At 46.7% G+C, this 18627-nt stretch overlaps 1 protein-coding gene across 1 annotated transcript in view; it reads right to left on the bottom strand.

The window, feature by feature from the left end:
- The window catches only part of CDC42BPA (CDC42 binding protein kinase alpha), a 285304-nt gene that overhangs the window by 119627 nt on the left and 147050 nt on the right, over nt 1–18627 (bottom strand). Inside the window, exons 12-14 of the mRNA XM_077779914.1 lie at nt 16637–16716; nt 14655–14821; nt 646–768 (exon numbers count right to left, since the gene is read on the bottom strand). Coding sequence (XP_077636040.1) covers nt 646–768; nt 14655–14821; nt 16637–16716 — 370 coding nt within the window. The remainder of the gene's footprint in view (nt 1–645; nt 769–14654; nt 14822–16636; nt 16717–18627) is intronic.

Genomic DNA, 18627 nt, shown 5'->3' with positions numbered 1-18627 from the left:
TGTGCTTAGTACAGCCGCCGTATTTAGCTCCATCACCGTGCTTAGGACCATCACTGTGCTTAGTACCACATCACAAGAGCCTCATACCACACCTGCCCCCCAGCAGGGGCACAGGCAGTATTTGCTGAACGAAATACCATGAACGGACGGAGCAGGCCTAGTGACACTTGCCTACATTAACTTAACTGCGTCTCACCAATATGCTGGAAGGAGCTGTTACAGGGAAGGTACACTCTCGCCTGTCCTGCCATCCATCCGCATACATGCGCTCTCCTTGCCTACGCTGTCCTCTTCCTCACCCCTGGCACTATGAACATGGCAGCCAGGCGAACCCCAACTAAGCATCCCAGACTAACAGACGTCCCCCAGACACCGCCTCTGTTACCATGCGCCTCAGTCAGGCGCCCTCCTAATGCTCCCCACGCACCAACGCTTATTTTCTCAGGTCCTGCAGAAGCTATTTCTCCCGGTACCAAAATGTGAGCTCCCTGAGAGCAGAAACCCCTCGATTTGCTCTCCACTCGCCAGTGCAGAGCTCATATCGTGTGACACGTGACTGGCACTCAAAATACGTTGTGTGTGTAAACAGCGTATTTTTTTTTTAAACCTACTCATCTGAATTAACAGTGAATCACAGAAATTTACCTCTTACTTGTTTCCTTAGTTTTTCGATTTCTTCTTTCAAGGCTTTGATTTCTAAATCCTTGCTGGCTGCTAGCGGGCCATCAGCAGTTGAATATTGCAGAGCTTGGACTGTCTGCGTTGACTCTTAAAAAAAAAAAAAATAAAGGATAAAATGAGAAATAAGGCCATGTTAAAATAATTTTCTTTTATTTTTATTTAATTTCTTTTTAAAACNAGGCTCCAGGCTCTGAGTTAGCTGTCAGCACAGAGCCTGACGTGGGGCTCAAAACCCACAAACAGTGAGATCATGACCTGAGCCGAAGTTGGATGCTTAACCGACTGGGCTACCCAGGTGCCCCATAAACAATTTTAAACTAACAGCAATATATTTCTTTTTTTAAAGTTAACTTTATGTTGAGAGAGAACATGAGTGCAGGAGGGGCAGCGAGAGAGGGAGAGAGAATCCCAAGCAGGCTCTACATTGTCAGTGTAGAGCCTGACATAGGGCTCGAACTCATGAACCAAGAGATCATGATGTGAGCCGAAATGAAGAGTTGGACACTTAACCAACTGAGCCATCCAGGTGCCCCAATATATTTCTTTCTATAGAAATCCTTATATAATTCTACTGATCAAAACATCTATTCGTTGACAAAAAGCATGCAAACACATCACAATTAAGTCCCAAAACTCCAATGTGCGTATCTTTAAATGTATAACAGACTTAAGAGAGGATCGGCCTTCTATCAAACACTGCAGCTGCAGCCTACCAGCGGGTCAACCATTCAGGTCCCTTTCATTCTGGCAGGAAGGGTCGTCATGTGGTACCCATACTTCCCGTGTCTGATTGATGCATTCAAAGCAGAGTGCAGTGTGTGAAGGGAGGTTCAGAGACGTTAACACACTTGACTTTGAAAAATGCATGGGGTTCCGGGCAATGATCCCCACCCCATGCAGTTGAAAACCTGTATATGACTTAAAAAAATTTTTTTTAATGTTTTTTTATTTTTGAGAGAGAGAGAGAGAGAGAGAAAGAAAGAGAAAGAGAACATGCAGGGGAGGGGCAGAGAGCGAGGGAGACACAGAAGCCGAAGCAGGCTCTGGTCTCTGAGCTGACGCGGTGCCCAAAGTGAGATGGTGACCAGAGCCAAAGTCTGACGCTTAACTTGCTGAGGCACCCAGGCACCCCAAACATCCATGTCTGACTTTCAATTCCCCAAAAACTTAACTACTAACAGCCTCCTGTTGACCAGAAACCTAACCAATAATATTAACTGCCAATAACACAGACTTTGTAATCTACGTGTATCATACGCTGTATTCTTACAATAAAAAGTAAGCTAGAGAAAACGAAAATGTTACTGAGAAAACCATGAGGAAGAGAAGACACATTTATGGTACTATACTGTATTTATCGAAAAGGAAATAAAGGCACAGGACCCATGTATTTCAAAGCTGCACTGTTCTACGGGTCGTGTGTCTATGACATACAGAAAAGCCGGCATCCANTTTGCACGTATAGGAGGATTAGGAGGAACTTAATGGAGGACCATGGGGGAGAAGAAGGAGAAAAATAGTTGGGGAGAGGGAGGGAGGCAAACCATGAAAGACTCTTGAATGCTGAGAACAAACTGAGGGCTGATGGAAGTGGGGGGGAGGGGAAGGGGGTTGATGGGCATGGAGGAGGGCACTTGTGGGCATGAGCACTGGGTGTTATATGGAAAACTTGACAATAAACTATTAAAAAAAAAGAAAGAAAGAAATGCCGGCCTCCAAATGTTACGTATGACAGCTGACGCTCACCTCCAGGTGCCTCTGGCTCGTAAATTTAGCAAAAATAGAGACTATGAGTATGTGCGTCAGAAGACGCAAAGTATTAAAGAAACATTGACTCTATGGAAGTGTATTTCCAGATGTTATCAGAAGATCTGGAAAAAAGCAAACTGTAAAAGAATCTTATGTCAGAAACAAATCCACTCTTATGCTCCCACAGTTACTGCGCTATTTTATGGAGAGTTCACAATAGGAAGTCTCTACCTTCGCTGTAATTGTCTGTTAGTACAAATCATGACTGGATGCTTTATACTACTTATGTTATTTATATACTGCTTTATGTAAATTATGTTAGTATCTCTATACCATATTATCACTTATATATATCACTTATATACACACACTCACATAAGCTCCAAAACATTGTGGCCTTCAGGGGAGGTGGGTATTCTCATTAATTTGTACCAATTGCATAGAGAATAGTATCATGATCTTCATGTGCATGGCAGCCAGTATTTATTAACTTGAACTAAAGGTGTAAGATCTACCTTTTGTGCATCCAACCATCATCTTCTACATCCAGTAAGTACTCTTATACATTTATTTTTGGGTTCAAAACATGGTAAATACTGGTGTATTTGGTATTTATTATTTTCAAAGAAACATTCCTTATTTGTTTGTTTTAAAAAAGGTATCTGAGTTGGAAGGAGAAGAAGGGAGCTAGAAAAACAGCCCGGGAATACTAGTAACAGCTACTTTTCTTCCTAGACTCCCCCTGCTGCAGGGCAGGGAGGTGGGCAGGAGATGGGCTCCTCTTTGTTACCTCTGTCTGGAGCCTTCCGCGGGAGTTATCAGCCATTGTCTTTCTTCTCCTTAAATAACAATTCCACACATTGCTCACTGTCCTTACCATTACAACCCTTTTCATTATTACTCTTAGTGACTTTCACATCAAAGTAGACAATCCACTTACCACTCTGGCTTCTCAGCCACACAAATCCTCCAAGGCCCACACTGTTGGTTTTTTTTTTTTTTTAACCTAGAAGCTATTCCCCTCTTATGGCTTGTGAACCACGTTCTGGAACCATGCAACAGTGTGCCCTGGCAAGGCAGACCAGCCAAACACAGAAGGCGGTTGAAGTCAAACATGGAAGTCCCATGCTATGTGCCGCTACTGGTTAAGAATGAGGTATGTGACCTAGTTAGAACAAACAGCACCTTGAGAAGAAGTCCACTTGGGGCTTCCCGGAAAAGTTTTAAATCTCCTCTTGAGTAAGAGATGGATGAAAGCAAAGGAACCTTCTTCTTTTGGTCTCTGCACGTGTGCGCACGCAAGGTCTGCAACTTGGGCAGCATGGCAGAATCATGAGAGGAAAGCCATGAACATTAAAGAGAAGCTAACCCCAATACGGGCCCTGGAATGGTCTACTTCTGACTTCCTGAGATAACAAATCCGTATTATTTAAGAAATCTATGACTTGCAGCCCCAAACAACCTAGCCGGTAGACTATTTTCTAGCTAAACCACCAGATCGACGGGTCATAGCCTAGACCCGCGGTTCCTCTCTCACGTGAACCTGGAGCAGGGGACGCGTGGTGCTTGCACAGCCACAGCTAGGACACCGCGCAAGGTGATTAGCGCCTGGGGACCAAGGAAGCTCAGTATCCTACAGAATGTGAACCCATCTCCCGCACCAAAGAGCCACTCCTCTCCTACGCTAGTGGCTCGCCTATGGACAAGAGCTACTGTAAACTCTGCCGTGATGTAACCAACCGCACAGCCTCCCAAACCTTGACTTCAGGGGTACCACTCTCTCTTATCTCTGCAGTGTGCTCACCTGAGGGGCCACTTCAGTAATTCTTCATTCCCACCAAGAGATCAAATCCACTGTCCTAACATTATTCAGTTTTTTCCCGTCTTTACCGCAGTTAGATTCTGCGGACCATCACTACAGCAAACGCGCCTTCCATCTCTCTGCCCTCCTCTCTTCACCTCCTTCCCCCTGGAAGGCCCCCGTCTCGGCAGGATCTGACTCTCCTACTCGGTGTTTCCACCCCACAAGATGACAAAGTGGCTGAAGGAAACAGTCACTTGAGATGCATGTCTGCAGACACTGAACACTTGGGCGATGACCGGCGGTCCTACCCACTTCCCTAGACCACTCTGTCTTCTTCAAACTGACCATTTCACGTTCTCTTTATCTTGACAAAAGTCTCACACGGTCTCCACCTTCCTTGTTCTCAGTGGATGGACTCTGCTTTGTGTATCTGATTTTGTGTCTGTGAATGTAAGCACTGCCAGGCCAGTGCTGATCTCTTGTTCGGTTCAGTGTCACACCCTCGGCCACGTGCAGAACGGTGACATGCAGAACCAGTGTTCACTCAATGGCCGGTCCAGGGACGGAGCCGCTCACACGTACACCCGCGCCACTGCGGGAAACAGGCGTTGATACAACAGGAGATGATGTCATAGCTTTGGGAAACGATACCAATCCCATATACGGACACTTCCTAAGGACACGTTAGAGAATTCCAACATCTGCCAAGCCCACTCTACAGGAATCTTTTCATTCGGAACAGGAAGGAGTAGGAAGCACCAGGTCTTTGCTTTATCACTCCCACTGCAATAAGTCAAAGTATGTAACTTGCAAAAATCTTACTTTTACAGACATCAGGGGTCTGAGAGACCAGTGGGGACGCAGTACAGTAAAACAGAGACGGAACAGCCGTTCTGAGGCGAAAAGATGCTGGCAGGGGCCTCTGATCTCTGAACTGTCCCCAATTCTGTGGGCCGGCTAAGGCTCCAGGCTGCCCTAAATGGAGGATATTACGAGGAGGGAAAACACAGCAAGGCGCTGGGGAATGGGCGGGGCTGCTGAAACAACCTGGAAACCTCTAGATCCCTAAATGTGTGGTGCTGTTTCCATCGTGGTGTACTCGGTGTAACTGGAGACTGTGACGGCGGTCAGGAGCTCCTAAAATTCAGACTAAAATCTCCTCCAGTACTGGAGTATTTGAGACACAAAAGTCTTGCCTCGGAAGAGTCTGTCTCAAATATGTGGCCAGTCTCCCCATCAACACATTCGCCAAATATGGAAAAGGGCACGGGGTAGGAGGCTGAATGGCGGGGTGCATCGCCCAGGTTTTATAGAGTGAGGGAGAGAGAGGCCCAGTTGGGCTCCATCTAGATCTCCACTTGTGGTATTTGCACCTGGAGACAGGCTGAGCCAATGAAAACTGAAACCCCGCCTTGTCCTAGCTCAATTCCGGGTTAGACAGAGCGCTAGGGGAAACCACAAACTTGTGCGATAGCGCCACCTTCTGGAAAACAAGAGAAAGGCTTCTGAATGACAACCTGTTGAACCCTTAAAATCTAAGGAAATAAAACCTCACCTAAGAGAGGTGTTTGCTACTTCAAGTGTGACAGCAGAGGTACATTTCATGACACACTATGAGAAAATCACAGTGATGCGGTTTCACAAAAAGAAAGGACTATTCTCCAGCAACCAAACTCAAAGACATGAACCACTGTGTTCTCACAGATAAAATATACAAAATAGCGGTTATGAAGAAATTCAATGAACTAGGAGAAAACTCAGAGAGGAAATGCAGTAAACTCAGGAATAAAATTAGCGAACAGGAGGAGTACATTATCAAAGAGGCTGAAATTATGAGGAAGATGCAAACAAAAATTCTGGGGCTGAAACTGTCCAGTACATGAGCTGAAGAATGCATGAGCCAGCGCTGGGGGGCACCCGGGGGGCTCAGTGGGTTGAGTACAGATTCTTGGTTTTGGCTCACATCACCGTCTCACAGTTCATGGAATTGAGAGCCGTGTATCGGGCTCTGCACTGAGCGAGGAGCCTGCCTGGACTCCTCCTCTCTCTGCCCCTCCCCCAGTTCCTGCTGTCTCTCTCAAAATAAATTTAAAAAAATTTTTTTAAAAAAGAAAGCACTAGAGACAGAACAGATCAAAAAGCAGATCAAAGAGAATACATGATTTGGAGGGTGGGAATCTAGAAATGATTCAGGTGGATGAGAAGAGAGATCTGAGATTTTTAAGAAGTGAATAAACTCCACAAAAGTTACCTCCATCAGACAAGCGAACATAAGGAAAATGAGCATACCACAGGGAGGTGGTTCATTTAAAAAAAATAGCTGAGAACTTCCCCAAACTGGAAAACAGAACTAGTCATAAAGGTCCACACAGCTGAACAGAACACAGTACTACCTCAATGTAAAAATATCTTCACTAACACACTTCAGAATGAAACTGTCAAGAGTCAATGGTAAAGAACTTTTTAAAAGATTTTTTTTTTTGAAGTCTCTTTTGAGAGAGAGAGAGAAGAAAAGAGAACACACACGTGAGCAGAGGAGGGGCAGAGAAAGAAGGGGACAGAGAATCCCAAGCAGGCTCTGTACTGTCCATGCAGAGCCGGATGCAGGGCTCAAACCCATGAACTGTGAGATCATGACCTGAGCCAAAATTAAGAGTCAGATGTTTAACCGACTGAGCCACACAGGCATCCCATCAATGGTACAAAATTTTAAAAGCAACCGGGGAAAAAAGGATGTGACTTCCACCCATTAGACTATCAACAGATTTCTCAGCAGAAACCACAGACCAGGAGAGAGTGGAATGACATATCCAAAGTACAGACAAATAAAAACCACCAGCCAAGAATATTCTATCCAGCAGTTATCCTTCTAATATGAGGGAGAGAGAAGGGCTTTCCAAGACAAAAAATAGCTAAGGTAACTCACCACCATCAGACCTGCCTTCCAAGAAATGTTGAAAGGAGCTCTTAAAACTGAAAGGAGGGGGGCGCCTGGGTGGCTTAGGTGGTTAAGCATCCGACTCTTAATTTTGGCTCAGGTCATGATCTCACAGTTCGTTGAGTTCGAGCCCCATACTGGGCTCTGTGCTGATGGCTCAGAGCCTGGAGCCTGCTTTGGATTCTGCCTCCCTCTCTCTCTGCCCCTCCCCTGCTCACATGCTCTCAAAATTAAGTAAACATTTAAAAAATAAAAATTAAAAAAATTAAAAATATTAAATTAAAAAATAAAAAAAAACTCAAGTGGAACATGAAAGCACACAAAATCCTGATTCAGATAATAAACAGACATTAAGAATTAGAAAACTGTAGGGGCGCCTGGGTGGCTCAGTCGGTTAAGCATCCGACTTCAGCTCAGGTCATGATCTCACGATTCATGGGTTCGAGTCCCCACGTTGCGCTCTGTGCTGACAGCTAGCTAAGAGCCTGGAGCCTGTTTCAGATTCTGTGTCTCCCTCTCTCTCTGACCCTCCACTGATCACGCTGTCTCTATCTCTGTCAAAAATAAATAAAACATTAAAAAAAAGAAGAATTAGAAAACTATAGCCCTATCTCAGAATAGCATAATGACAGCTTAATGATAGCATAAATGTTAAAGGAAAGGGGCATTAAGATAACTATAGCTACCACAATTAAAAAAAAATTTTTTTAATGTTTATTTTTGAGAGAGAACATGAACAGGGGAGGGGCAGAGAGAGAGGAAGACACAGAATTTGAAGCAGGTTCCAGGCTCTGAGCTGGCAGTCAGCACAGAGCCCGACGCGGGGCTCGAACCCACGAACTGTGAGATCACGACCTGAGCCGAAGTCATGAAGGCTTAACTGACTGAGACCCCAGGCACCCCTAGCTACTACAATTTGGTAACAAATTCACAGCAGAAAAAGATATAACTTGTGATACCAAAACCATAAAAGGGAAGGCATAAAAGGATGGAACCTTTATAGGTGAATGAAGGGAAGCTGTTCTCAGCAGAGACAGGACAACCTCATGGTCATCACATAGCCAAAGTCTAGAGCAGAGACACAAAACATAAAATGGGGAGAAGGAGCAAATCACCATCGAAAACCACCAACTGGCAAAGGCAGATGGGAAGAGAAGTTAGGAAACAATGGAGAGACAAAATCACCAGAAGGCTAAAGATAAAATGACAAGATAAGTGCTTATGTGTCAATAATCACCCTAAACATAAATGGATTGAATTCACCAATAAGAAGGCATAGAACAGGTGGGAAGATTTAAACAAACAAACAAATGAGACCCAAGTATATACGCTGCCTAAAGGAGACTCATCAGCTCTGAAGATACACACAGGCTCAAAGTGAAGGGATGGGAGATAACATTCCAAGCAAGTAAAAACCCAAACAAAGTGGGACTAGCCATACTTCCATCAAACAAAGTAGACTTCAAGCCAGAGATGGTAACAAGACAAAGGTCATTACATAAGGCAAAGGGGTCAATATGTTAAGAAGATATAATAACCTGGATGGATAAGTTGGTGAAGTGTCCAACTCTTGATTTTGGCTCAGGGCGTGAACACTCGGTTTGTGAGATCGAGTCCCACATGGGGCTCTGTGCTGACAGCACGAGCCTGTTTAGGATTCTCTCTCCCTCTCTCTGCCCCTCCCCCACTCACACGCTTTTTCTCTCTCAAAATAAGTATTTTTTTTAAAAAAAGATATAATAATTACAAATATATATACTCCCAACAGCCAAGCACCCAAATATATTAAGCAAATTAAGATCCTTCCAGATCTTAAGGAAGAAAGAGACAATACAATAATAGTCAGTGACTTCAATACCCCACTATTAGCAATGGATAAATGGTCCAGACAGAAAATCAGCAGGGAAACGTTGCAATCGAACCCGACTTTAGAACAAATGGACTTAACAGACATTATAGGACATTCCGTCCAACAGAAGCAGAATACACATTCTTCTTAAGTGTGCACAGGACATGCTCAGGACAGATCATGTGACAGGACATAAACAAACATTAGAAAATTTAAGAAAAAATTATACCATCTTTTCTGACCACAATGGTATGACATTAGAAATCAACAAGAGGAAAGTGAGCAGATCTACAAATATGTAAAAATTAAACAATTCTAAACAACCACTGAGTCAAAGAAGAAATAAAAAATGAAATAAAAAAATCTTCTCAAAACAAATGAAAATGAAAATACAACACATCCAATCTGTGGAATGGATGGATTAAAGCAGTTCTATGAGAAAGGTTTTTTTTTTCTTTCAAAAATTTTATGTGCATTCTATGTAGTTAACATACTGTGCAATATTAGTTTCAGAAGTAGATTTCAGTGGTTCTGTGCAATATTAGTTTCAGAAGTAGATTTCAGTGGTTCATCACTTACAGACAACACCCAGTGCTCATCACAGCAAGTGTTCTCCTTAATAACCACCACCCATCTAGCCCATCCCCCCATCTCCCCTCCAGCAACCCTCAATGTGTTCTCTGAAAGCTGAGAGCAAAAAATGAACATATTAATAAATTAGATTTCAAATAACCCAATTTACACTTCAAAGAGCTAAAAAAAAAAAAAAAGAAGAACAAATAATTAAGTCCAAAGTTAGCAAATGGGAGGTAAAAATAAGGTTCAGGGAAGAAATAAATGAAATCAAGACCAGAAAACTAATAGAAAGGACTGAAGAAACTAAGAGCTGGTTCTCTGAAAAAAGAACTACATTGACAAACATTTATCTACACTAAGAAAAAAAGAGACTCAAATAAAATTAAAGATATGGGGCACGTGGGGGGCTCAGTCGGTTAAGCGTCTGACTTCAGCTCAGGTCATGATCTCACGGGTCATGAGTTTGAGGCCCCCAAAGGGCTCTCTGCTATAGTGCAAAGCCTGCTTTGGACCCTCCGTCCCCCCTCCTTCCCTGCTTGCTCTCTTTCTCTCAAAAATAAACATCTAAAAAAAAGAAGAAGAAGAGATGAAAGACAGTACGACCGAAACCACAGAAATATATAGGAAAATATACTATGAACAATTAGAGGCTAGGAAACTACATAACCGGAAGAGATGGATACATTTCTAGAAACATGCAGCCTACCAAGACTGAATCAGGAAGAAGTAGGAAGTTTGAACAGACCAGTAACGAAAAATGTAATTGAATTAGTAAACAAAAATCTCCCAACACAGAAATCTCTAGGAACTGACAGCTTCACTGGGGAATCCTACTGAACGTTTTAAGAAAAAACTAACAATCCTCCTCAAACTCTTCAAAATACTGAGGAGGAGGGAAAATTTCCAAATTCATTCTATAACCAGAGAAGACCACAGAAAACCGATACGCCAGTGTCTCCATGAATACAGATGTAAAAATTGTCAACAGAATATCAGTAAGCCCTACTCAGGAATAGTCAGAGGATGACCCACCGTGACAAAGTGGGATTTATCTCGGGGATGCGAGGGTGGCCCCACATCACCTTAATAAAATGGAAGATGAAAATCACATGCTCAGCTCAATAGACAGAGAAAAAGCATCTGACAAAAATGCAACATCCTTTCATGATAAAAAGCCTTAACAGACTGGATGTAGAAGGAATGTGGCAAAACACGGCCACTGACAACAAACCGACAACGATTATACTCAAGGGAGGCCTTTCCCTCTGAGATCAGGAGGAAGACGAGGATGTCCACTCCGTCATCAATGTCCTGGAAGTGCTGGCCAGAGCGACCAGGCAAAACAAAGAAAGACAAGGCATGCAAATCAGAGAGAGGGGACAAATGTTACTATCTGCTCAAGATTCCACATACAGAAAGGCCCAAAGAGCAGACCCAGAAAACCGCGGGAGAGCTGATCGCCACTTTCGGCAAAGTTGCAGGACACAAAATCAACACAAATGAATCTGTTGTGCTCCTTCACAGCAAACGCGAGACGTCGGAAAAAGAAAGAAAGAAAACCATCTCCTTCACCCAGCACCAAAAACAATGAACTACTCAGGAAGACGTGAACCAAGGAAGGACAAGATCTGTACCAAGGAAACCCTAAGAGTTGCTGAAACAGAAGACAACACAGACAGGTGGAAAGACGTCATGCGTTCATGGGTCACAAGAATTAATACTGTTAAAATGTTTATCCTACCAAAGCCATGTACAGATTTAACACAACAGCCATCAAAACACCAAGGGATTCCTCACAGGCACAGAACCAACCATCCTCCAATCGGCTGTGGCATCACAGAGACACCGCACAGAGCAGTCCCGACAAAAAGAACAAGGTCAGAGGTAGAACGCTTCCTCACTTCAAACCACACTACAAAGAGACAGGAAAAAAAACAATACGCTACGGGCACAAACGCAGACACACAGAACAAAACAGAGCCCAGGATCAGATGGCGCCAAACATGGTCAACTCCTATTCAACAAGGGAGCCAAGGTCACCCACTGGGGAAGGACACTCTCTTCCACAAATGGTGCCGCGAAAACACACAGAATGACGCAAGTGGGCCCCTCTTCCCCCACTCACAAAAATTAACTCCAAATAGATCAGAGACTTAAACAAGAAGACCTGACAGTGTAGGACGCCTAGAGGAAAACAGGGAAAAGCTCGCGGACGTTGGTCCTGGCAATGGTCTTCTGCATGTGACACCAAAATGCATGCGACACCAAAATGCACGCGCAACAGAAACAAGACAATTGGGCCCACCCCCCACACAGACGCTTCTGTAAAGCAAAAGAAACAATTAGCAAAGTGAAAAGGCGACTTACAGCATGGGAGGAAACCTTTGCAAGCAATATACTGGCTAACGGGCTAATATCCGAGATATACGAAGAACTCACGCAACTTACTAACAAAAACCAAACAATCCAATTCAGAAATGGGCAGAAGAACCGAATAGACATTTTTCAAAAAAGCCCTTCCAAATGGCCAACAGGCGCATGGAAAGATGCTCGATTTCACATCACTAATTGTAAGGGAAATGCAGATCAAAACCCCAGTGAGGTATCACTGTGCTCACACCTGTCAGAATGGCGATCAAGAAGACCAGGAAGACAGGAAGACAAGAGACAACAGGTGCGGATGGGACGTGGTGAAAAACGGAACCCAAGTGCACAGTTGGTGGGAATGAACGTCTCCAGCCACCACTGACAATGGTTTGAAGTTTCCTCAAAAGAATTAAAAATTGACCTACCATACAACCCAGCAGTTCCATTTCTGGTTGTGTTCCCAAAGGAAATAAGAGCACGATTTCGAAGGGATAGATGCGCCCCCATGTTTCCTGAAGCATAATTCGCAATAACCAAGTCGTGGAAACCACCTAAAGGTGCACCAGTGGATGAATGGATCAAAAGGTGGGGCGCAGGTACACAACGGACTGTCATTCGGCCATGAGAAAGGACAGCGTCCTGCCATGTGTGACAACGTGGACGGATGGACCTTGAGCCACTGTGCTGAGTGGCTCAGTCAGATGTAGAAAGACACGTGGTGTATGACGTCCCTCCTGTGTGAGATCCGAAAAAGTCCAGCTCATAAAATAACAAAGAGTAAAAGCGTGGTTACAGGGAGGGGGCGGGGGCAGGGAGAGTGGTATTCAAGGGTCCAAACTCGCAACAAGTAGCAAATGAATCCTGAAGGTCTAGGGCACAGTGTGAGGAACACAGACAGCAACGCCGCAGTGTGACTATGTGCCGTGAGAGAAGGTGCTAAGCTTCCCGCAACGACAATCTCGTCACGATGCATGGATGCACCAAAGTCACAAGGTGCACGCCTTAAATGTATACAGTGATATGCGGTAAATATATTCGATTAAACAGTCAAAACAACTTGCACCACAGAGAGGAACTAATCCACATGCAGAAATCTGGGAGACTGATGGAAAAACAGAAAGCAGTCTGTTTTACTGCTGTCTGTGGCGTTTCTTTCCCCACTGGGCCTCTGAAAACAGAACAGCAGAAGTTTACTATTCTAACAATCTGATTCTTTATCTCGTAAGAGTCAGAAGCTTTTGGGTTATATTCCTTCATTCACCAAAGGAGTGACGTAAAATAAATTGTATGTTACGTCCTTTATTTTGGAGAAAATAAAGCAGGCGAGGGGCACAGCGAATGCCGGAGATAAAGCAAGGTTAGGTTACAAACGGGGTAGTCAGGAAAGGCCTCACTTAAAGGTAACATTCAGGTAGAAATACCTCCCTGACCGAGGTAAGGGAACGAGTCGTGTGAACACAAAGGAAGGGAGTTTAAGGCAGGGCAGCAGCTAACGCAAAGGCCCTGAGGTGGGGATGTGCCAGGTTTGTGGAAAGAACAGCCAAGGAGCCCAGAGCGGCCAGAAGCTGAAAGAGCAATGGAGGGAGTCGTAGGGGGTGAAGATCTCTGGGGGGGGAGGGGTGGTGTCAAGTAGGACAAGTGCTGACGGGTGAGAAGATTCGGACTGGGCAGTATTCGGGAAGCCTCAAATTGACATCAGTGCCCGTGAACTTGGGGGGATCAGTCAGCGCGCGGCGGGTCCCCAGTACGTTCCCGCAGCCACGCAGGTGCGCGGGTGATGCACGTCAGCAGGGCTGGAGTTCTGGCCAAGGGGAGACAGGCAGCAGGAGGGGCAACAGAGGGGACGCCCGCGTGAGGCCACGAAGACGACCGACCACGGGGCAGGGCGACAGGGCCGTAGGTGACGGTGGGGCTGACGGAACTGGAGGCACCACCGGGGTGGAGCAGACGGCGAGAACGGGGGACGCCGCGGGTCTGCCTGAGAGCGCGGTCCATCGAGCATTTCAGCGAGCGTGGTCTCGAGACAGGAGCCGATGAGGGCGGGCGGAGGACAAGACCGTGGGACGCGAGCGACCAGGAGGCCAGCAGCTCAGAACATGAGGATCTGCCCACAAGTGTCTGGGGCGCCCGGGAGGCTCAGGCGGTTCAGCGTCCAACTCCTGGTTCTGGCTCAGGTCGTGATCTCACAGTTCGTGAGTTCGAGCCCCACGTGGGCTTCTGAGTGGGATTCTCTCTCTCCTTCTCTCTCTGTCCCTCCCCTGCTCACGTTCTCTCTCTCTCTCTCAAAATCAGTAAATAAACTTAAGAAATAAATAAAGAGAATAAAACCACCAAGTGTGAGGACAGGAGTGATGCTGCAGAGAAAGGCTGCTAGGAAGCTGGCCTTTTAGGGACCAGCAATGCGACGGTGACACGGAGTGCGACGCCGGGGTGAGAAGGGCCCCGTGTCCCCAGACGTGTCCGTGTGCAGCACACGTGCCCGGGGGTGGGGGGGGGAACGCTGCTCTGAGGTTGCGAGTTTACATAAATGGTCTTCTACTATATTCTGTGTGATCTCCTTCACCTGGCTTTTTCTCACCTCGTAAAACAAATTTCGTCTCAAGATAAAACAACAGTCCCTCAATAAACAGTCCCTCAAACTGTGAGTCCAATTCAAAAGACAGAAGACGGCATCTCTGACACATACTCACCTTGAAGCTTTCTGCCAAGTTCGAGTTTCTCCTGCTCCAGGCGCTTGATCCTTCTCTCGTAAGCCTCGGTGGCCAACGTGTTGTCCAGAGTCCTCTGAACGCTGACGTCCAGGTCCAGTGAGGCGGGCCCGGCTGTCACGCGCAGACAGCTCCGGTCAGAGAGAACGCTGTGGGGACAAACCGGGTGAGTTCGCACAGACACGGGTGCCTGCAGGGAACCGTCCGCTTCAAACACGGATTTGAATGGCTCAGGATGGCTGTGGCCACCACTACAGTGACTGCCAGACACACTGTTTGCAAAACTCAACACAAGTGACTTTTCAGAAGAATTTTTAAGTGAAAGAGAGTCCCATGTGTCTCGAATTTTAATCACCACAAATGACAGAATGAAGTTTGCTGAAAACATGGCGACCCACGCAAGTGGAATCGTGGTCCAAAGCACACGTCACGTCCTCTTTATCAGGATTCAGATGCAAAAGTGAAATGCTTTCTTTAATACAATTTAGCTAAAAATACGTGGAGTGTTGGCCACTTGTCTTCCAGAGACAGAAACAAACCAGATAAATAAGTAAAACCTCCGGGGCATCAGACTGCTGGAGCAGACATAAAGCAGGAAAGGAGGAGGTCAAATATTAACGGGGAGGAAAGAAAAATCTAGACAGAGTGGCCGGGCAGCTTTCACGCAGAAAGGAACTCTGAATAAAGTCCAGAGCAAGGAAGGGGACGAGCCAAGGGAGTAACAGGGGGAACAGCATTCCAGGCAGATGGAACAGAAGTGCAAAAGCTCTGAGACAAGAGCGTGTCCGGCACATTCACAGGCCAGAAAGGACACGTGTGTGGCCGGAGTCGAGTGAGCAAGGTCAAGGGTAGCGGGAAACAGAAAGGTAAAGTGAGCCAGTCATGCAGGGCCTTGCAGGAACCGCGGTTTGGAGTGAGAGGCGAAGGCGCTGGGCTGGGGGGACAGTGGGGGGTTGGCCCTGAGAGGAGGAGGGCGGGCTGCGCTGAGAATTCCCTCCCGCCAGCACCAGCCGGTTCAGAGAATCTAAGAGACGACACTAGAAACCTGAGAGGTGGGAGGCTGAGAGGCTGGAAGTAGGAGAGAGCAGAGAGGCCTCCGCTGGGGACACAGCAGCAAATGTCTGGGAGGGCACCGGGGGGTAAACGGAAAAGGTCCCAAGACTAAGCGCTGGGGCACAGGGAGCCAGAGACAGAGGAGAGGCCAGAAAGCCAGAAGCAGCGGAGCGAGTCCAAAGCCCCCCAGTCCATCCACACAGACGGGAGCTCGGGGCCAGAGGGAGGCGGTGCCACGTGCGAAGGCGCGTAGGGAAACCAACTGCCTCGACCTCTCCGTGCAAGAGGGAGCGGGATTATGAGGTGAGCGCAAGGCGACAGAGGTTTCCGGGGAAAGTATAAAGCATGAGATGGAGCCCGGGGAGAGCGGAAGAACGGGCTGGGGGGTGGGGGGGAACACAGTGCACCGTCCAGGCAGCAAGGAGGTGCTTGAGGTTGGTAATCATGAACTTAAGGAAGACCAGCAAGAAAGGCCAGGAAGTTTCTCTGGACCCTGAGCTGCACAGGTGCAGGCAGAAAAGGGATGTCACCTTAGCAAAACCATGCGACAGAGCAAGAGGCAGCCAAGGGGGGAGGGGCAGGTAAGGAGTGATTAGAATCGCCCTCAGCCTACGCCGAGCGAGCGAGGGGGACGGGGGAGCGGGCGGCGGCCTGATGGAGGGAGAGCACCCCTGCTCAAGGGACCCTCCCGCTTCCTGCCCTGGTGCCGAGAGCTAGATCCCGAGCCCTACTGCCCTTCTGTCTCCTCCAAATGACTTCAGAGTCTCATGTTCTTTCTCCTGCAGTAGCTTCTTCCTATATTTAATTTTTTTAAATTATTATTTACAAGACTCTCTGGTATGTATTTTACAATCTCCGTTCATTTTAACCTGCTTGGAGCCGTCCACAGTATGTGAACTTTTCCAACTTACCAGCTACTGGTGTACGTGAAGCCCACAAACGGCAGGTGGTGGCCCGAGAAGGCGGTATGTGTGGGGGGAGGCATCGTTTCCTGAGGGGCGAGAAAACATCTGGTAAGAAATGAGCAACTGTGACCAGGAGGCTCATCCGCAGGGCTGCTGTCACGAGGGAACACAGGGCTGGAGGTAGACCCCCAGGTTGGGTCTGGGACAGACGTGTCGGGACCTACAACGCACGCAGCAAACACTGATGCCAGAACATTCTAGTAAAACGAAAATCGATATGGAAAGGCTGACGCTGACGGTTCAGTCATGATCCAGGCATTCACAGCTGTGCACCTGCTGTGTCCCGAAGAAGAGTTATTTGTAACCCGAAATCAATGCTCACAGTCCTGCAATCGCTCAGGGACATGTGCAGAGAGACCACACTAAACCGAGTGTCTGCTGCCTGGGTTTCCAGCTGGGGCCGGACAGGGAGGCGCTCTAGCCTCCCGTGTCAGCTCGGGCACTCCAGACCAGCACTCCTTCCGGGACCTACACGTGCCATGTTTTTCACATTTTTCTGCTTTTACGGGCACTGCGTTGTTTAACAAGTCCCACCAGCACAGTGCCAAGGGCCACCTCGCCTTCCTAAGCAAGGCGGCTGTGATGTGCCCTACGAAGTCCGTGTGTTAGACCAGCTCTGTGCAGGCGCGAGTTACATGGCTGTTAGCTGTGAGGTCAAACTTCATCGATGAACAATATCATGAAATAAGGTGACTTTAAATAGAAACATACATAAAACAAGGTTCTGTGTTGACTGGCTGGTCAGAAGGCCAGAGGCTCTTAGAAGCTAACTTTCCCCGGGAGTGGTGGTGGTTCAATACTCGCTAATGCCCTGTACACAGACCTAACTGAATGTGTAACTACCATAATCAGAATCGGCTGTACCACATACTGAATTTGGAAAGACTCAAGCTTCTGTTAACAGTAAATACAACTCTTATAATAAGAAAGAAACTCATGAGGAAAGCCCAGAGACAGAAGCATAGGATGTTCTTATCTGCCTTGCATGTGCTACTTCCTGAACAGTGAAAAGTAACCTAAAATTAATATAAAATTTCTTAGTGGAGCATTAAAACCATAAGAAATAAAACAGTGGAATAAAAGAATAAAGTTCAAATTAAGAAGGCTAATAAGGCGGGGCACCTGGGCGGCTCAGTTGGTTAAGCGACCAACTCGTGATTTCGGCTCAGGTTATTACCTCACGGTTCCATGAGATCGAGCCCCACACCGGGCTCCACACTGACAGTGCGGAGCCTGCTTGGGTTTCTCTCTCTCTCCCTCTCTCTGCCCCTCTNAATAAAACATAAAAAAAAAAAATTAAAAAAAAAAAAAAAGAAGATGACTAAAAGGACAAACCCCATAAAAATCGTGCGTTCTTCTTGTCGGAAATTGTATTTATGGACCTTAAAGGACTGGAGCAGGGGTTGAGGACCTATGCCAGCCCTAAGCTCCAAGCGGTGGAAGGCCTGGCTACACGGCTGGTCCACCGCCACCCCAGGTAAGGCTGGAACCTCAGGACAGCGAGGCTGTAGATTTCCTCCCCATTCACTCCCCCCAACTTTGCTATTTCTCGTGGTACCACCACCGGGTATGGGCAGCTCTCCCAATCGCGTCAGTTCCCTGGCAGCAAAGCTGCTTCCTGCTAACAGTTCTATAGCCCCAACCAAGCTGACGGAAGGCGGTGGGGGCGGTTTTGAACCAAAGCCCAGGTTCTTAGGAATAAAGGCTTCTAAATTGATTTACCCTGGGTTGTTTCGTCAAGCCCCAAGATAGTCCAGGATCACGGTGCTCTTTAAGGAGAGATTTGCCGACCTCCTCACTCTGCTATCGTGAGTCTACTTTTCTAAGCAGCTAACTTCTGCTCCTCCTCGGAAACCTAAGGTGTAACTGACCTAACGAGTAAGTCGTGAAGTTGAATTCTGCTCCTTGTCATGAACAAACATGTTGGCCTCAGCGAA

Source organism: Crocuta crocuta, unplaced genomic scaffold (assembly GCF_008692635.1).
Source record: "Crocuta crocuta isolate KB4526 unplaced genomic scaffold, BGI_CrCroc_1.0 scaffold322, whole genome shotgun sequence".
In the NCBI taxonomy this organism is placed as follows: domain Eukaryota; kingdom Metazoa; phylum Chordata; class Mammalia; order Carnivora; family Hyaenidae; genus Crocuta; species Crocuta crocuta.
The sequence above is the reverse complement of the archived record's forward strand: the minus strand, read 5'-3'. Positions and strand labels throughout refer to the sequence as shown.